Here is an 18,765-nt window from a genome sequence, read left to right as displayed (position 1 = left end):
AATGAACAAATTCTACTGACATAATCATAAAAAATACGTTATTGCCGGGCAAAGAAAGATTCCCTTAGTCCTTGAATAGTGTTGGCTGACAGCAAACATTTGCTACATCAGACAGTGAATTAGATCGAAGCCCTAATCACAAGACTCAGAACAATACCACACTTTGGGATGTTTAACACACTCCACACAAGTACCTTTACCCCTGAGCATGCCAAAAAACCAATGATTTGAGATGTTCACCCATGTGCTCCTGTCATTTGAACACGATATCCAGCCTGTAAAGCTTACCCACATCAGAAATGAGACAATAAATATTACATGCTGGGCACTGGAGGTAAAACAAATTCATGGAATTATGCAATCTCAGGGGCATAATTTTTTGTTTATCTACTTTAAAATCACCTCAAGACATCAAACTACCACATTACCATCACATTTTTTCAATAAACTGGGCAAGAGAAGAAGGAATGCAAACAAAAGCATGAGAATTTAACAGCTAACACTGACATCCCACATCACATGGCTCCCTTGGGAATATTGTGTGAGAGAGCAAAAATGGCAACTGTGCCCCATCCCTAAAGAGCCAGAAGAAACCTTCCTGTCTGTCCTGCCAAGGCTTTGCATGCCAGCAGTCCTGTACACCACAGACTGATCCCAAATCAGCTTGTTTTATGCAAACACCGGGCTCCTTGCCAGCTCTCACTGAAGTTCTGGTAGCACCACTGATCCAAGCACACTTCCCTGAGCACTGCCCCTCCTCACAGCCAGGGCAGCTGCAGAGCAGGAGGTCCCAGATGTGCAGGTGGAAGCTCAGGGGAGGTGGCAGCCAGCACCCTCCAGCTGCAGGGAGAGGCCAACAGGAGCTTTCAAGCAGTGCTTCCTGGGCTGCTGCCTTCAGATGACATAGTCTGCTCCCAAGGTACAGCACCAGGGACTTGGGATAACCCAGTGATATTCCCTGGGCGCCTGGCTAGGCAGATATTCAGGATGAGTGCAACTCCAACAAATACCGGTGCTTTGTGAAATCACTGACTTCTCCTAAATACCCCTGTGAGGTAAACACAAAATTCATAATTTTGAGAAACCTTTGCCTGGCCTATTTCTGTTCTGGCCAAGCACAATACTTCCCCAAGTTTCTTTCAAGTGGCTGTGCCTACAAGAAATGGAAGGGAATTCTCAGAGTTTTAGTTTGCACTTCTGCTTCTACCCATAAGCAGCAAAATGTAACAAACCACAGTCACTTATCTCCTGGCACAGGCAGACTATTGGATGCAGGATGTGGGATGAGGGCAGGAAATGCAGCTGTGGCATCACCAGTGAGCCTGACTGATCTCCCAGCCAGTGCAGCCCCCTGAGCCCACGCCTGGGAATAAATCAGATGTGCTGGAAATACAAACACATTGTCCCTCCCAGTGCTGGAAAGAAGCAGGTTTAACTTTAGGAACAGAGCAGTTTGTTTATTACTATCCTAATGGAAAGGGCCGTGTTACCAAATCTGGGTCTGAGAAGGAAAAGCAGTCAAAAGGGGATGTGGTTCACTGCAAAACCTGCTAGCAGTATCTTCTTTCTACTTCCTTTATCTTTCCAGTATTTTTACACTACAGAGCTCCTACTAATAATCCATCTCAGGGAGACAACATTCACATAAAAAGACATGCAAGTTTTTACATTCATCATCATCCACATGCTACATTTCACAGTTCATTATCAGAGCAATGTACCGCTCTAGAAAAACATCACAGCAAGGCACCTTTCATTTCCTTGGTGTCTTTGTTTGCTTGCTTTTCTCTGGAGCTTTCCAAAACAGCCAGATGGAAACAGCATTAACACAGGTTAAAGCCAAGTGTCTGGTATGTGTAAAAACAAAAAAGTTTAGAAGTCCTTCTAACTTCCATGAGACATAAAATAAAAAATGCTCGCATTGGTGCCGAATGTTTTTATTATTTGGGGTTAGAGTTAGCTTTAAGCTCCACTTTGCAGAGGGTCCAGAGATTCATCACGTTACCCAGCCCAACAGGACTGGACACGTGTGCCCTGCTCCAGTCTGGAGACTGGGTCTGGTGAAATGGTGGGATGGTTACCCTGGCAAGCCAAGTGGAGAGGACCATTCCAAGTCCTGGCTCTCACTCAAGCCAGGGGTGCTGGCAGAGAACCCTGAATTCACTGCTCCAAAGCTTATAGACCTCTCTCCTGAAACAGCTGGAAAACAGAGACTGATACAAATCAGGATGATGTTATTTAAATGGCTCTCCTGTGCATGTTATATGCACAGTTGGTAACCACGGTGCAGATTTGGTCTCAAAATTTGCATGTGGCTTTAGTCCAAAATGTATCCAAAAGCTCTTCATATGAACAACTTGCCAGGGTCATATTGAATATGTGAAAATTCGGTCTGCTAAGTTTTGCCCCTAGGTGAAGATTGGGCCTGTGCCCATGGGGATGTAATTCCAAACATAACATTTGATCACAGTAAGGATTATTGAACACACTGAAAAGCAAACTTCAGATGCAATTTCAGCCTCACAAGAAGAAGTCCATGATTTGTCTGGTACAGTTTTACAAAACAGAATGACTCTATATTTCCTACTAGTTTCAAAATCATTAGCCCTGGCTGTTGTTCTTATGTAAATCAGAGTGAAACAATTATTAAGGATTTGGTTGAAAGTCGAAAGCAAATTAAAATTCTGCATCAGGTAGCTTTCAAAAAGCCCACTGAACTTTGAATATATCTTTGACATTCTTACCTCATGGTTATGGAACTGGGCCTGGATAAAAGGAACTGATCATACTAATATCTGTAGTTATTCTTTATATAATAGATGGCTGTATGATACAGGGGTCTGGCTAAATATGGAGTAGAGACTAGACAAGGTAGAGTCTTGTTAGTCTCTATAAAAGGGGGAGGAATAGTGCCAAATTGATTTTTGCCTGTTTCCTTTTGCATATATTCTCTGTATTCTTTACACACCCATTTGTAGTTCTGCAGCCTATTATTGTATTCTAGCTCGCTTCCCCAGTACATTTCCCTGCCCTGATGGGCAGAAGGACAAAACACATTCCAAGGCCCCTATCCTATCTTGGTTCTCCCTAGGAACCAAGCCTGAGACCAGCTCTTTGAGATGTATTTTTATAAACAAAGTTCAGTTCCCATCTAAGGGGAGGGGGGGCAGGGTTGAACTGGGGGAAATTGTCTCACCACTTATGTCTCTAATTGGTGATTTTTGTCAATTATGCTAATTTTCTGACCTTATAAAACTGTATTCAGCCCATGGGGCAGGTGTGGGTGTTCTGTGGATATTTTCCATGCCTGCCCCTGGAGGCCTCCAATAAAGACCAGCTTTTAGAATACCTATACTGACATTACCTCCAAAGTGTGTTGTTTTCTTTCTAGTTCTTTAAGGCATCAGTATCACCATGGCAGTTACAGACCCTTGTTAAAGCCCCCACCCCTTCAAAGGGGAAAACTCCTTATTTTTAACTGAAGTTGAAAGATATTTTGGAAATCAATTTCTATTTTATTGACACCTTACGATGAGTGTACTAAGATAGACAAAAGATTTAAAATGTAACTATGTTCAATTTAGGATAAGACCCAAAGACACTTGACAGTTCCATAAACTGGGGTTTATGAAAGCCAGAAAATCTTTCAGTTTTTAAAGAGGAAGATCATTTGTTGAGATTTCATCACTGAAAACATAAGTACTGTTATGAAAAGAGAATATTGTGCCCAACACAGAACAAAAGGGTTAAGACCAGCATTTGAGATTAGAATAATGCCTTAGATGTAAATTGTCATTTTAAAACACAAAAGAGAAGAAAGAAGTATTTCTTCCTTGCAAACACTATCAGAAAAGAAGAATTGCAGTTGAAAAGCAGGGGGAAAAGATCATCCCATTCCATCAATAAAATCTAATAAAATTATTTGATGAGTGGAAGCACTCACATACATCAGATCCATCAAGAGTAATAAATTGAGGATATCCAATTCCCAGTTACAGCCAGTGAATGGTGAAGCTTGCCAGTGCTGAAAAATCCTTTTTTCATTTTCACTTGGCTCATCCAAAGCACTTGACAAATGGAGCAGCTCATGGATCACTTCCACGAGACAAGGACAGGACACAGATCCTGACTGGATTTCAACCTGTGATGCCTTTGTGAGGCAGAAGTTTGAAATGCAGTGAGATACTCACCTTACAAAGGCAACCAACAAACAGCATAAACTGCTCAAGGCCTATACTTGTGGGGAAAAAAGAATTGGTAGATTACGGAATTATGATACTTTGACTAAGTATCATAATCTGACCGTGCTTTAAAATAATTGCAAATTTTCATAGAATGGATTCCCTCAGGTTTGAGAACAGTTAAAATCCAGGCAATTCTATTGAACATTCTATTGACATTCTCAGTCAGAACAGTGAAAGAGAGCAGAGAATCTGGTTTATAAATTGAAGGGTGTGGCTGAGAGGAGAAAACCTTATTTTCTCTTTATAAATGCACAGCTTTTCCCTGTCCTGCAATCCAGGTGTTCCCTGAACACAATGTTCCTGCTGTACTTCCAAACAATGGTGGAGGATTTTAACACAAAGCATAAATTCACTCACATAAAAACAGTAATGCATTTGCTTGTTTTCATTGTTCAAGACAGATAACCTCAATAAAATTTCTGGGGTTTTTTTCACTTTAATTCCCAAGCAAGAATTAATTAATTCTCACAACATCTGAGCTGAAAGTAATCTCCATTCACCTAACAGAGAAATCACCACAGGAAGAAAGACTTCAAAACTCTGGGATAAGTAGCAGTTTCCACTACTTCATTTAATTATGAGTTAATAGAGCAATTAGTACTCAGAAGATGTAAAATGCTGCATACAAATACTGATAAACCTGAAGTGGTTTTTGCCTCTCTGGTAATTTTTTAGGTTTGGGGCCAGAGGAAAGTTCAGTGTAGTGCGGAGAAGATTTTAAGCAACTTGTGAACAGAGCAAGTTTCACCCCAGCACAACAAGAACTGAGGGAAAGAGAAGGAAAATAATAAAGACCTAACATCAATTAACAGCTTTGGGTTCCAAGCATCTAAACCTATGCTTCCATCCCTTTACCTTTACCAGAAATATTGTGTCTTTTTGGCATTCATCTCCTTTTGATCTTTGCTTATTTCTTTAGTCACCACTACTAAATGGCAGCACAGAGACAGGCACAGATTTCAGAAGAGCTGAACCTCTGTCCTGGGCTTGGTGTTTTTCCTTTTTTTTTTTTAGTCTAAGGACACCACATGGGACAATCTAGAATTGGAAGCTTTGCAGAAATATGGACTTGAATACAAAGCTTGAAGTGCATAATAAGCTGGAAACCAGGGAAAATTCCCATATCTTTTAACATGGTTTCTTTAGTTATTAGTACATTTTAGGAGAAAACCAAAAGAGGATATTTTTCACATATCCTTTTCACATATCACATACAAAATTTTTGCATTTTTTTTCCTCTAAATGATTTGAAAGCAATTATTCAAGATAGTAACCAGCATCTGAGCTATAAACTTCAGGCTATTTTGTTTATATTTATGTAACTGTGTGCCTATCTGTTATTTAGGGAGTCCTCAGAGACCTCTGAAAAGGGTAAGAGCTCTGATTGACTTTTTGTTCCATTTTCAATGCAAGGTGACGTGTGAACAAGAAAAAAAAATCTCCTGTTTCTGCCTCTGCATGGAACAATTATTGGAAATGCTTACGGAGTGGGAGTTTCAAGAGCACTGAAAGCTGACCTAATCCAATATTACCTCCAAGGGGATTTCATTTGACAGAAATAAAACCACAGTGGTTTCTGCACTCTGCAGCATCAGGGAGTCACCTTCCAGTGACCTCCTCCCGCATGCAAGTCTCATACTCAGGTAAGATGGCTTTTGGATACTCAGATAAAACGATTTTTATGTATATGTTTTGTAACAGGCCAAGCCCTGCAGTGACCAATCGATAATACACTAAAGGACATAATTCCCAGGCATTTCCATGCTCCTTATGCCTTTCAGTACAAAGCCCAGGCCTTTAAAACCAGTCAGCACATGACTGATCTGTAGGATCAGAGTCCTTCAAGGGCCCTCACAGAATGAAGAAATATCACTCCACAGAGAGAGACATCAAGCAGGCAGAGCTGTGGCTAAAATAGATATAATTTTTTTTTTCTGTCAGTGCAGCACACTCTGTATCATCTGCCCAAACTGTACAACTCAAGAGGCAGCAGTCAACTCACGTGCTCAAGGGAGTCCTGCCAGACTACTCCAAACCAGCATTTTCCTGAGAACTGGACACCTCCTGGCAGTTTTACCCTGCATACGATGGGTACCCAAAAGGAAACTTGTGTTCCTGATGAAGGGAGTGTTTCTTTTCAGCACATGGAGGGCTTGTAAAAAAAAAAAAAAATCAAGCATTTCCTATAAGAACACATGCACAGAAGAAAAAATAAGTTGTGATTATGGCACTTTTGCAGACCACCAGAATCTTTGTTGGAGATATCTGAGACTTCAATTTGTGTCTCAGTACTGCAGATTATGCATTTATTTTCAATGAAGAATTTTCATTTACTATCAAGATAATCACCCAACAACAAAGCTCCCTGCAGAAGGAAGATTCCTTAAGTTATTGATAAGAATTCAGCTAGAAATGTAATATAGTTCTGTAATTGTTTCCTTCCAGTTAAGACAAAATGTTGCAACTCATCTCTGCTATAGGTGCCACCTGACTGAAACAATTCACTGAATATACAATCAGAAATCAGAAGGAGCTGTCCAAAAGGTACTCCAGTGTTTTATCGAACACCATCTTTTTCAGAAGCCCAGAGAACAATCACTAGAATAAACCCAGAAAACAATGACAATAAACTGCTTTCATGAACTCACTCTGGATTCACTCACAGGAGTTAAATCCAGGATAAAGAGGGGGAAAAAAGAGTTTAACTTGGGAGATGAAGGCCTCAAATGACACAGTAAATTCCACATGGCCCAAGTGCTAAAGGTTCCCTTGCTTTAGAGGGTCCCAGACAGGATAAAGAGTCAGCTCAGCAGAAAGCTGACCCCCACAGCAGAGGGAGTACACAGTCAATAATTAAAGATGCAGCTTTAATGGGCCTTCCTGAGACTTGCCAGGCGTTTCAAGCGCTGCTAGGGGCAGGCTGGTCTCCAAAGGAAGGAGCTACCACCACTTCCAGCAAGCCCAGCACTCCTGGCTGATTACCTGGGGTGATGATCTGGCCGTGAGCTGCATCCCCTGGTGCTGAGCCTGAAGCAGGACAAGGCTTACCATGCCATGGGTGATTTCCTGGGGTGATGATCTGGCCGTGAGCTGCATCCCCTGGTGCTGAGCCCAGGCAGGGGGGCACTGCTGGGCACTGCCACAGCCGGGGCTACCAGGAACAATCAGCCTTTTCCAGCAGGGGAAGAGCTCCAGCTCCCGCTCTGTCCTGCACAGCTGGGCCTCACAGCCCAGCTGGAGCGCTTTCACAGTCCTGCAGAGAGCTCAGAATGGCCAGAAGGAGCCTGAATCTGGCAGTGCCTCTCTCCTGGCTGCACCAAACCAAGCTTTTTCAATTAGCAACACATTTCTTCCCCCATCATAACAGATGAAGTGCAGAGTGAAATTCATTCTAAAGCACATGCATTAAGCTGAAGAGGCTGAATACACCAGGGCTCAGCCTGCTGCAATAAAAACTGATGAAAATGAACAATCAGAGAGGAATGAGTAGCTGTTTAATTTCCCAATGCTGCCAAAAAATATTGGCCAGGGAGGATAGGTTAAGCCTCCTGTTGGCTCTTTGAATTCCACTTAGGGAAATGAGTTTGTTAATATTTAACAAAAAGAACTCTAAGTCTTTTACTAATTGTTCTGTTCAGAAACTAAAAAAAGTCAAACACGACAGATTTCAAGAGCTAAAATATGGGAATTCAAGGGAACAGGTATTATTTTACACCAATTGCCTTGAAAAATACATCCTTCTGTCCTCTTTCTCTTCTCCATTGAGGGAATTACCAACACCTGGCTGAAGCCCTATTTTTTATTTGGAGCTATTTTGAGCTCTTGGTGGATATGTCAACAGTTTAAAAGAAAAGCTTGTTCAAACTACAAAACATTTGGCTGCCTTATGACAGGATTTTTAAAATCACACTTCTATCCCCTAAGGGAATGGTCGTCTGGAAGGATAGGGAAGAGAGATCCCTTAGGATGATGGTTTGGGGCAGAAATAGAAGTCCACATTAAGAGGAGGTCTCTGCACTCTAGGACAGCTACAGTACCCAGAATACCCCTCAAACAACCATGGAGATGGGGAACAGGCATTTCTGGACAAAGCCTGATGAATTTTGCTTACCTGGAAGAACCAGCTAATGGAAACTCCACCATGTGAGCTCTTGAAGAAGGCCATGACTCAAGACAGCAGCTGGTTAGTCCATTTTATATCTGTGTTTTGATGGGAGTGGCAGGAAAAAACAGCTTGTCCTTCCTATAACCTGGACTTCTTGCAATACTTACTAATCTATTAAGCTGAAGAAGAGTCAGAGAGGCAGCAAATGGTGACATTGCTGTCACCTCCTTAATTTTCCTCGCTTCCAGATAAAAAGTTCCCTTACACCTTAATTACAGGCAAGGGTGAGCCCGATACGAGGTCAGTATTAGTGAAGATGTTTCCAGGAGTGGTTTTCTAGAACTACCACATTTCAGAACACTAAGTTTCAAAAAGCAGATACTTTGCTTAGTTTCAGCTCTCACAGAGGTGCTAACTCAGCTGCCTACAAAACAACATGAATTTTGAAGAAAATAACACAAATATGAAAGTAGTCAAGTCAAAAAAAAGGCCAGTATTTCCATATTCTGTAAAACTTGAGCTGTAACAGAGGCTTAGACCTTTGACTTTAGTAGCTGCCTCACACCAAACTTATCTTCATTCCAGCAAAAAAAAATAAAAATACAACATTCACGAGCAAGAGTTCTTAGTGCTGTAACAAAATCTGTGCCAAAATTACAGATGTTTTTATTCTCATGAGCACACCTCCCACTCCCCTTCTCTAGGATTTTGATTTGCTGGTTTCTGTTTTGCTTGTCTGATGTAGAAGGAGCTCCAAGAGGCTTCCTAATCAACAGGGAGGGAAAGTTCCACATAGTTTTGTCACAAGTTCAAAAATTGGTCTTGATTTCCTCAAAACATATACAGCCCCAAAAAGATTGTATGAAGAGGAATTTCAGTGCATACCTTTCTTGTAAAGGTATTTAATTTATTCTCCTTACAAACACGGGACAATGATTGCTCCGCAGGCAGAGCAATACTCCAGCACTTCTGTCCCTTGTCAGCTCTATGATATAATTCATAACTATGAATATTAACAAGTTATTTGGCCAGCCTGAACCAGTTGTTATTGAAGATGAACTACAGTGGCTTTCAACCTGGCAGATTTGTGCAGCTTTAGCTACACTATCAGGGAAACTCAGGGACTGACAGCAGAAATAGAGGTGCTGCAGGAGGGAATTTCACTAAAAAATATTAAGATTTCAAAAGATTTCATTACAGCAACACAAGCAATGACCTCCCTCCTGCAGATGGATAAATTCTCAGGCCATTCCATGCCACACCGTGTTTGATATCAGTGTTCCTGCACATGGATTGCCCTCCTCTGAGACATCCCCAAGGCAGGCTCCGCACTCCACGTGGATGGAGAGCCTTCATTCCAACATTTCCTCAGGAAACAGCCACTCTTATGTTCCCAGCTGCTTGGTTTTGTCTTTTTGACTGCTCTTGCCACAGAAGACTTGCAGTGCTCTCCTGCATCTCTTTTTACCTGCTGGGCAAAAGGCTGATTGCTGGCCAGCGTTTCCATGGACTGACAAGTCAGCTAAACCAGATTTTGCCTCTAAAAATTGGCATTTATTTTTGTCTTTCTCTCCTTTTCTCAACTGCCAGTTTTCTGCAAGTTATAGAAAATTGTTTACCCTTGAAGCCATTACTCCCTCATCAAACGTGGTTGCCTTTGTACTGTGTGTGTTACACTCACTGTACCTAGATGTGAACAGGGCCAGAACTGAGAGATTTCTCCAGTGTCAGCCGCACATCACACACAGCCTGGGGCCCTCCTGCCCCCAGAATTCCTTGGAAGCTATCTCCTGGCAAACATCAGGACTGCAGACACCAGAAGGGACTCACAAAGGTTCAGTCAAATTCTGCCATAACAAGCAGCAAGGAAAATATTTTACTTTCAAATCCTTCCTCACCAAGTCCCCACACCATAGATAAAGCACTAATGAAACAGAATGAATTATCAGGTGAGGTTCCATCAGCGTGCTGACTGTACTTTTAATGAAAACATGGACAAAGATAACATGGGCTGTGAGGTACATTCAGATTCTATCAGAACAATAGCTAGGACACTCCAAAATCTCCACATTACCCTTTAGCATTGCCCTGTAATCCTACGAAACAGTGCCCACTTTATGCTTGGAATATCCTTATTCCAAAAGAAAATTTTTATTATGAAACATAGGTTTAAAAAGAAAAACATGACTATTTTTCCCCAGTTTCCTACACAGAGAGCTGAACTACTCATATTTAAAGAAGAGCCATGGATTTCACTTTTTAAAAAAAATTATTTATATCTATAGAACTTGCAGCTGGTACTCTACAACGAGAGACCTTATCAACACTTGAGAAGACACATCCCTCAAAATACTAGAGCTGTGGAGCTAGAACAGCACAGGAAGTTGTTGTGGAAAGTTGAACAGTTTTGTTTTTCCAACACCTTGATTAGATTTTCAGTGACAAGATAACAAGAACAAGAACACTGATTTGGATTTTTCATGTTAATGGTGGTAACAGCTTTCAGCTTAAATTGTGCTGCAGACTGAGTGGGGATTCTCCTCTTCTCCTCCAGTGCTAAACCAAAGCAAACAAACAAAACGATTTCTCATTTCCACAGTGAGAGGACCATCTGCTGCCCAAGTAATAACCCAAAATAAAACAGTCCTTCAGGCACTGTGCACACTGACAGGATTCACCACTGTGAGCAGGGCTGCCTTGCACCAGGCATGCCCTTCTCTTTTTTCCTTTTTCTTGCTGGCTGTGCAGCTTTTTGGTGCTCCCAAAGGCTGTTTTATTTCCCAGACTCTCTTTAAGCAGAGACAATCTCATGTGAGAAGTACAAGTCTTTAAGGCTAACGTTACAATCCAAGCAGAAGAACAAGTCACACGCAGAGAAACGATTTTCAAAACTTCGACTAATTTTAAATGACACTTACATTCATTTCTGCAATTTTTCCTGCTGTAAGCACATGAAGAACCTCATTCTGCATTCCACTGAACCCCTCAAATACCCTCAACAGTCCATGAACATCTGGAGTCCAAATGAATACAGAATTAATCCCTAAGGCTGGACAGAAAACAGGTCAGGAACCATCCCTGCTATGAAATCCTGCAGCGGGTCACTGAAATCAGGCTGCACTTCACTGCTGGTTTTGTAACATGCTTTCTTTTCAGACCAATTTGCCTTAACCACCTCTTGCCCACAGTACAGCACTGGCACAGTTGTAAGTGCAGTGACCTGAACCATCCTGATAATACCTACAACACATAGGTCTAGCCATCCTCAGTAGCAAGGCATTCCTATGACATTCTAACCAGATTCTTAGCACCTTCACTCTCCCAAGAGTCTGCAGAGGAGCTGATGGTACTCAGCTCCTTGGGCTTTTAAGCCCTTCCTTTTCCTTCCTCGGGGGAGGGGACGACACATCAAAAAGAAAAGGAATAAAAGGAAAAGAAACAAAGGAGTCAATGACACACACATGCTGTCCTACACACACACACACCCAAACAGAGGAAAAAAGCACGGAAAAAGGAAAGTTCTACAGGGTGCTGATCTGGAATGAAATGGAATTTGGAAGAGATAGTCATATTTGGCACTGTCAGCAAAAGCTTATGAGTGGCCCGGTGACTCTCTGAGCCTTAATGCCCTTTTTGCACTTGTCACTTAAAAACGTCCCTGGAAAGTTCAGCTGTGCTGCTTCTGAGGTTTTTTTCCCACCGCTGCTGAATGGACTTGATGGAGAGATACATTTCATCCTCTCCTAGTTCCACCAAGCACTAAACAATAAGGACATATTCCATTTAGCCTTCAAGTAACATTTTTATGGTCCATGCAGATCCCTTTAGAAACAACCAACATAAAACAGAACTCTGTCGGAGAGCGTGGAAATTAAAAACTGCTGATCTCCCGAACTGACTGTGATGATCCTCAGGCTGCAGGCTGGGTTAGAGGGTCCTCACAAGGTTCCAGCTGCATTCTCAGCACACCGCTTTTATGAAGGAACCAAAGCTGTAGGAACTCCTCGGGCATGGCGTGGAACCCGGAGTCGGGCAGGACATTGTCATAGTAGTGATGGCTGATAAACTTCCCGTGCAGGTCCACCGAGAAGGGCCAGAAGCCGTAGATTGTCACCTCCTCACACAGCCCCAGGGCAGCGCTGACCAGGAAGAGTCCCGTGGAAAGGCGCTTGGCGTGAATGCCTTTGCTCTTCCAGAACTTGCCGATGTCCCGCAGGAAGTTGGGGTTGGCAAACAGGACAGCCTGCTTGGCACCGAAATCCTCCAGGGTGTAGTAGACACGCAGGGAGGGCCCTGTCCCCGTTTTCATGGAGAAGGCTGGCATGTAGATGTAGCTGTGGTTGTAGACCTTCACGCTGTCCACAAAGGCTTTTCGGGACCACAGCAGATTCTGGAACCTGGAAAATCACAAGGGACAATGGGCTGGTCACACATGGGTTTTCCCAGACGTTTCACAATCCACCTAAGGGCTGCTCCTCGTACCCATATTTGCAACTCACTGCACACCTTTTCCAAGGCCAGAGAAAGTCCAGAGAAACTTCTGGCTGTCTGACACTGCCTCTTTTGAAAACAGACACCTGAATAGAGAGTTGAAAACTTTCTGGTATCCTGCTAACTCCAAAACCTTTCTGATTTCATCTTCCTTAAAAAAAACCAAATGAACACTGACAACATTCCATAAGACTCAATCCTTTTTGGCATCATCTGTCCAAAAACCAACTTAGATTTTTCATGTATGGGAATCTATAAAATAAGTTTTCAAATCTGTGTTGTTCTTGTTCTTAAAGGCAGACTAAAATAAGAAGCCAAATTAGATTAGGAGAGCAAGGTACATGTACAGATTATTTCTTTGATATCAGAACAGCACATTACAATTTGTTCAATTGTCAATAGCTATTTGCCAATGGCTGTTTTATTGCTGATGTTTGACTGACAAACTGCTCCACAGCCAGTGTCACGGACTATAAACTCTCCTTGCCATACTCCAAAGGTGGGGTTTCCTCCCCACCTTTATCACTTGACAATGTCCAAAGCCTTTCACTGCAGCTAGGCTGCTCCCCTGCATGTGGTCCCCATTTTTTCCTCAGCTCCCAAATGCCCACGTTGCTGCCTCCTCTCCCTGTTTCCTGCAGCCAAGGCAGATGCGTCATGACTAATTCCCTAGTCACACACCAGAGGAGTCAAAACAAGAAAATTAAGGCAGCAGCACTGGATTTTTTTTCCTTTCTGTTGTGCAGGCAGAAATAGGTATAATAATATGTTTTAAAGTGGTTATAAAGAGATCAATTTTATGCATAAACCTCTTTGAAGCTATAACAAGAATGACACAAACAGGTTTAAACAGAATGCCAAATGACCTCAAGAAGTATTAAACAAAATTTCAGCTGAAATGATTGGAAACAAAAAAACTCCAAACAGCTTCAACAGCACAGGAATGTCTCATAACATATGCCAGGTCTTTGTGTAGTCTTTGTTTTGGCAAAAAACAAACAAGCAACCAAACAACCCCTTGAAATATTCTTGATAAATTGAAAGGCTTTCTCAACATTTTTAACATTAAATATTTGGTCTCTTTTGCTACAGGTTTGCTACAGGTTCTTGCAAAACTTCCTGCACATGGTATTAGAATGAAGCTGGTTTGAAATCTGAATTCTGTCCGGCTCTTCACTGCTTCTCTGCTGATCTGCTCCTCCTGCATGGTGCTATTTGCTAATGGAGACAAAGCCACTGGCTTCCCAGCAAGACATCAATTCAACCCCAACCTACAAAAAAAACCCTAATAATTTCATAACTTATTGCATTTGGCACTCTCTTCTGTAGAACCAGCCAAGACACAGCTTAGTGTAGAAGGCCAGCCAAGACCAAGGTGCCATGGCAGAATTTCACTGTCTGCCTCTTCACGTGGGCCTCTCCCTCCATCACTATCAGCCCTATGACTGTTCCCCAAAATTAGCTTTACCAGCCTCTCTTCCCAAGGAGCAGCAGGACAATCTGCAGATTACCAGGTGCATGAGTTGGCTCCATCCTACCAAGCTTATTTTGTTTCCATCAGGACACTCTCACTGAAGGGGAAAAAACAAATTACACAAGAAACTTCAAGCTTAATACCTTCATTATTCCCCTAAGTGCCCAGACCCCCAGCACCCAAACTGTTCTAATATCCCTAATCACTTTGGAAAGGTCCTAAGGCCAACAGCAAGCTTTCAGTCCCTGCTCAGTCACCGGGCACTGCAGGCTCAAACTTCCTTCCACCGTAAAGGGGTGTTGAGCAAACACCTTGATGCTGTGGTCCTTGCACCTGGGCTGAGGAGGCACATTCACTGTCACCCCTGAAGCACCACGTCCTTCCCACTTAGAGCTAGTACACAAATTTTACTGCAGAGGGCAAACTCTTGTTGTAATTCTAAATCTGCATTTTCTAGCAAATTTACCACTCTTAGAAAAGCCCCAGGCAGCTCAGGATGAACACATTAAAACTCCTCAGTCTCAGAGGGCCAGAGACTGTCTCTGAATATTCATTTGCTATCATTGCCACAACGTTTGCAATTCTTCTGGATAAATGCCCCCAAAAGCTTTAAAGTAACAGGAAGTAAACAGCAGTGCCATGAGACCAGTGCATGGGAGGGATTCCACGCAGAAGGGACAGCAGCGTTTGTCACCCTGCTGCAAACTGTCCTTTAGGAACATCATCACCTCTGTGCCTCATTCCAGCCGTCTGGATGGCAGTGCTGCAGGCATCCTGCCCAGTTCAGCAGGTGGACATTATACAGGTGGCCAGGAGCCCATGGAGAAACATAAAACATGCTGATTATGGCTGGGCTGATGGTCTGACAGCCAAAAAGCTGCTGCTCATCTTGAGCACCTCACGAGGGAGCATATTAGAAACAAATGAAAATTTCTGTTACCTATTAGTAAAAATGGGAGCGCTCTCCAGCATTCTGACACTTCACAGGCTGGATAGAAGCTGAGAAATCTGGGATAAATGCTGTGCATAAGCAAGTTTCTAGAGCTGGTGCTGGAAGCTCAAGTGTGTTTTCCTTTAACTCCCAGTCCAGGCAGGGAGTCCTGCAGGCTTTGAAGGTACCACAGCACACCCATCCCAGCAGGCAGAGAGAAGCCGCTCCACACTTGACAGAGACACCAGGAAGGCTTTTCCCTTGAGGCTCTGTAGTGCCCACAGGAGCACGAAGGTGTTTGTGTCCCGCATGTCCTGGCACAGGCGCAGCCCTGGCATCCACAGGGGCACAACTGCCTTCCCTTGTGCCAGTCCTCACCCAGAGCGAGGAGCTGCTGGTTCCCGGTTAGTGCTGGCCTCTTCTGAGCGTTCAGTCCTCTCAGTGGCACAGCCCAGGAGCTGTGCAGCTCCACCACACACGCACAGCTTCCAAAGAACTGCATCAAACGATCTAGAGCTTTGCACAAGAGCGCATCTCAGGCGGCGTTATCTCCGCAGCGCAGCTTGGAGCACGAATCGGCTGAGCTGCTGTCAGGGCCCTGCCCTGACCTTCTGCAGTCAGGCTCACACAAACATCTGGTGAGTCGCTAGCATCTGGGCAAAACTGGAGCTGGAATCTTGCAAGCCCTGAGCAGCACCTGGTGCCTCCACAAGCAGCTGGGGAATTTGCCATGATATGTTCCAGCAGCTCCCAGAGAGGCACGAGTGACTGCGAGCCCTGGCGAAAACAGATCCCAGCAGGTCCAGCCCAGGCACTTCTAGTTCCACTGCACTCCTCAGTGGACAGTGAAAACTCAGATCACCGGCACCACATTTTTCTCTCAGGTTCCTAGGAAAGATCAACTTAAACCCAGCAACTTTCAGCAGCACATGGAGGCAGTGCCACACAGATATCAGAGACATAGTTTCCTTGCTAGCAGCTGGAGAATTCCCTCAAATGCTCTGCTCTACTTTTCCAGAGAAAAATATTCATCCAAGAGAAAACTGCCGTGGCACACTGTCATAGGAGAACAACCACAGACTTAGGAACATTTTTTTTGGGGTTTTTTTTTTTAATCTGTTTTTAATGTTCTTGTTGATGTTCTTTAGCAGATACTCAGGCACTGTGCCGCTCTCTGGTACTGAGAAACAGTTCTCAGCAACCACAAGGAATTTGCTGCAGTGACATTGAGCTAACCTTCTTGCAGATAATTATGGCAGCATTCCCTTGCATCTTGGTTTCTTTTTGATCTCCCCAGAGAGCCTCTATCTCATGCCTGTGACGATATCCCAGACACTGACTCTGTTGGCATCTGCAAAGTCACAGGTTCAGCATTCTGGATTAACTGGGAGTTGACTTAACAGAGGGGAAAAAATAAAATTACATAATGAGGGGAACAGCTCAGATGACAAAGAAATAGTGTATTATTTTAAAATTATGACAGATAGAGCTCAAGGGAATAGAGCAGAAGGCATAAAGACTTATATTTGTTATGTCCCTATGACAAACAATAACCTCACAAAAACTATTTAGCTAATTTGATGTCAGCATTAGCCAAGAATGGTTTAGCAGTTTGCTGCAGCTGTTGGACTGCTTATAGCTGGGGTCACAAGAATTCAGCTTGCAAACACAGATCTGAGCCTCCTCTGCTGTGACAGAGGGGTTGTGCTGCACTCATTCCTCAGAGTGCCATTCAAACAGCAGTGCCCTCCCTTATGCCCTGTGCTCTCACTCATATCCAGCAGTTCTTGATGTGCCCCCCTGGGGCTTGTGCAGACAATCTTACTGACACACAGGCTGTGTCCCAATTAACAAATTGTTTCTGTGTGCTCATTCCACGTGTGGGCACTTCAGCACGCTTTAGGTGCAGACTTTCTACTTGTCCACACAGGGAGCCAGAACTGAGCACTTAAAGCACTATAAACCATTTCTTATTTTATCCCAGCTTTCCCAGCTACACAAGCCACTGTTTACTCACCTTAAGGACTGCTACCTGACTTCAGGATCAATTGCAATCCCACTACAGTCAATGGCAAAACCAACCTGGATCCCCAGTGTTCTGTGTGATCTCGTTTCAAACACCTTCAGCAGGAGGGATTCTGTCCTGTTCTCACTCTGGGTCCCTCCACAGGCACCAGCCACCCAGCTGAGAGCTCGTGGCACGAGTGGGCTGATGCTATTCCCATATTTTCCTTCCCCTTGGTCCTTCTTCCCTGCTGGCTCTTCATGGACCAGAAGCTCTCAGGGGTGGCTGGCTCCCAGACTCAGTCCAGCTCATCCCTTCCTGCTGAGACCCCACACTGCTGCTTCTTATGGCCAGGGGCTTCCAGCCCCCAAGAGCCTGCTCTTCCCTGATACCAATAATTAAAGACAAATTTGCCTCATTCTGCTTCTCATAAACCTTTTGAATGGTGTTTTCGGATGCAGGGATTCTGGGTACTTCCACCATCATCTTTAAATAGCCAAAAGCAGGGGAAAACACTCTTTCCAGTGACTTTCTGGGCTAATCTGTTTCTTTCTGATGTACTGTCCTTAGCATGTGACCTTCAGAATGATTTGATGCATTCAGAAGGTCCAGTGAGACATGGCAGAGGTATGTTTTAATCCTTATGAAGAAGTAGGCTCCTTTTCTGACTGAATTAAGCATTAATTGGAGCTTTTTAAAAACCTCCACCCATTCCTCTGTGGCCCTGGAAATACTAGATATAGTGCCAAAGGAAAGCTGACTTTTTCAATGGAACACAGAGCCAGCTATCCTGTACAGCAAAACAATGAAACATTAAAATCAGTGTTCACTGGTATTTTGTGACCGTGTGTCATCCTTATTCTGCCAACTCAAATTAAAATGTGGTTTAAATAGCTACTCTTTCCAAAATCAGCAGAGGTAAACACCAACCCTTTCTGTTATTTGACAGCCTGCATCTTAGCCTTCAGAAGGTGAGATGCTCATCTTAGTCTGATTCTTTGACAATTGTGGCTGCTGTTGTCACACACAAGTGGAAATAATAAAAAAGGACAGGCAGAACAGCATGGATGTAAATTACTTGTATTGTTAAAATTGCTGCCTGGTGTTTCTACGTCTTCTGAATACTTCCAAACCCTTGCAGCTGAAAGTCAGGCAGATGGGAAAGTAGGAGAAGCAATGAAATCAGCTGGGGAAAACCCCAAACAGCACAGAGCTAGGTCTGATATATTTGGCATTGAATTTCACTGGACTGCACGCCAGAGAGAGCTGAGCAGAAACATAACCAGATCACACATTTCCTCAGGTTCTAATGGAAAAAGAATCACAACACAGCCCAGACACTTCAGGAGATTTGCTTTGGATTAAGACAGTGTCCCTAAGACTGCTGTGTCTTTGGGACAGCAACCACACAGAGAATCATCTCCTGGATCTTTCACTCAAACACACTGCAGAGACAGGTCCCTGTGGATCACAGAAACACAAGGCTAATAGCATTACACCTTCCTGATTGTGCTG

At 43.4% G+C, this 18,765-nt stretch overlaps 1 protein-coding gene across 1 annotated transcript in view; it reads right to left on the bottom strand.

The window, feature by feature from the left end:
* Nucleotides 1-10,299: 10,299 nt before the first annotated feature.
* Nucleotides 10,300-18,765, bottom strand: part of ST8SIA1 (ST8 alpha-N-acetyl-neuraminide alpha-2,8-sialyltransferase 1) — a 97,508-nt gene continuing 89,042 nt past the window's right edge. Inside the window, exon 5 of the mRNA XM_041484481.1 lies at nucleotides 10,300-12,746. Within this exon, the coding sequence (XP_041340415.1) occupies nucleotides 12,260-12,746 (487 nt within the window). The 3' untranslated portion in view covers nucleotides 10,300-12,259. The remainder of the gene's footprint in view (nucleotides 12,747-18,765) is intronic.

This window comes from Pyrgilauda ruficollis, unplaced genomic scaffold, assembly GCF_017590135.1.
Source record: "Pyrgilauda ruficollis isolate IOZ18807 unplaced genomic scaffold, ASM1759013v1 scaffold66, whole genome shotgun sequence".
NCBI lineage: Eukaryota > Metazoa > Chordata > Aves > Passeriformes > Passeridae > Pyrgilauda > Pyrgilauda ruficollis.
Note: the sequence above shows the minus strand (reverse complement) of the source record. Positions and strands in the feature narration are given on the sequence as shown.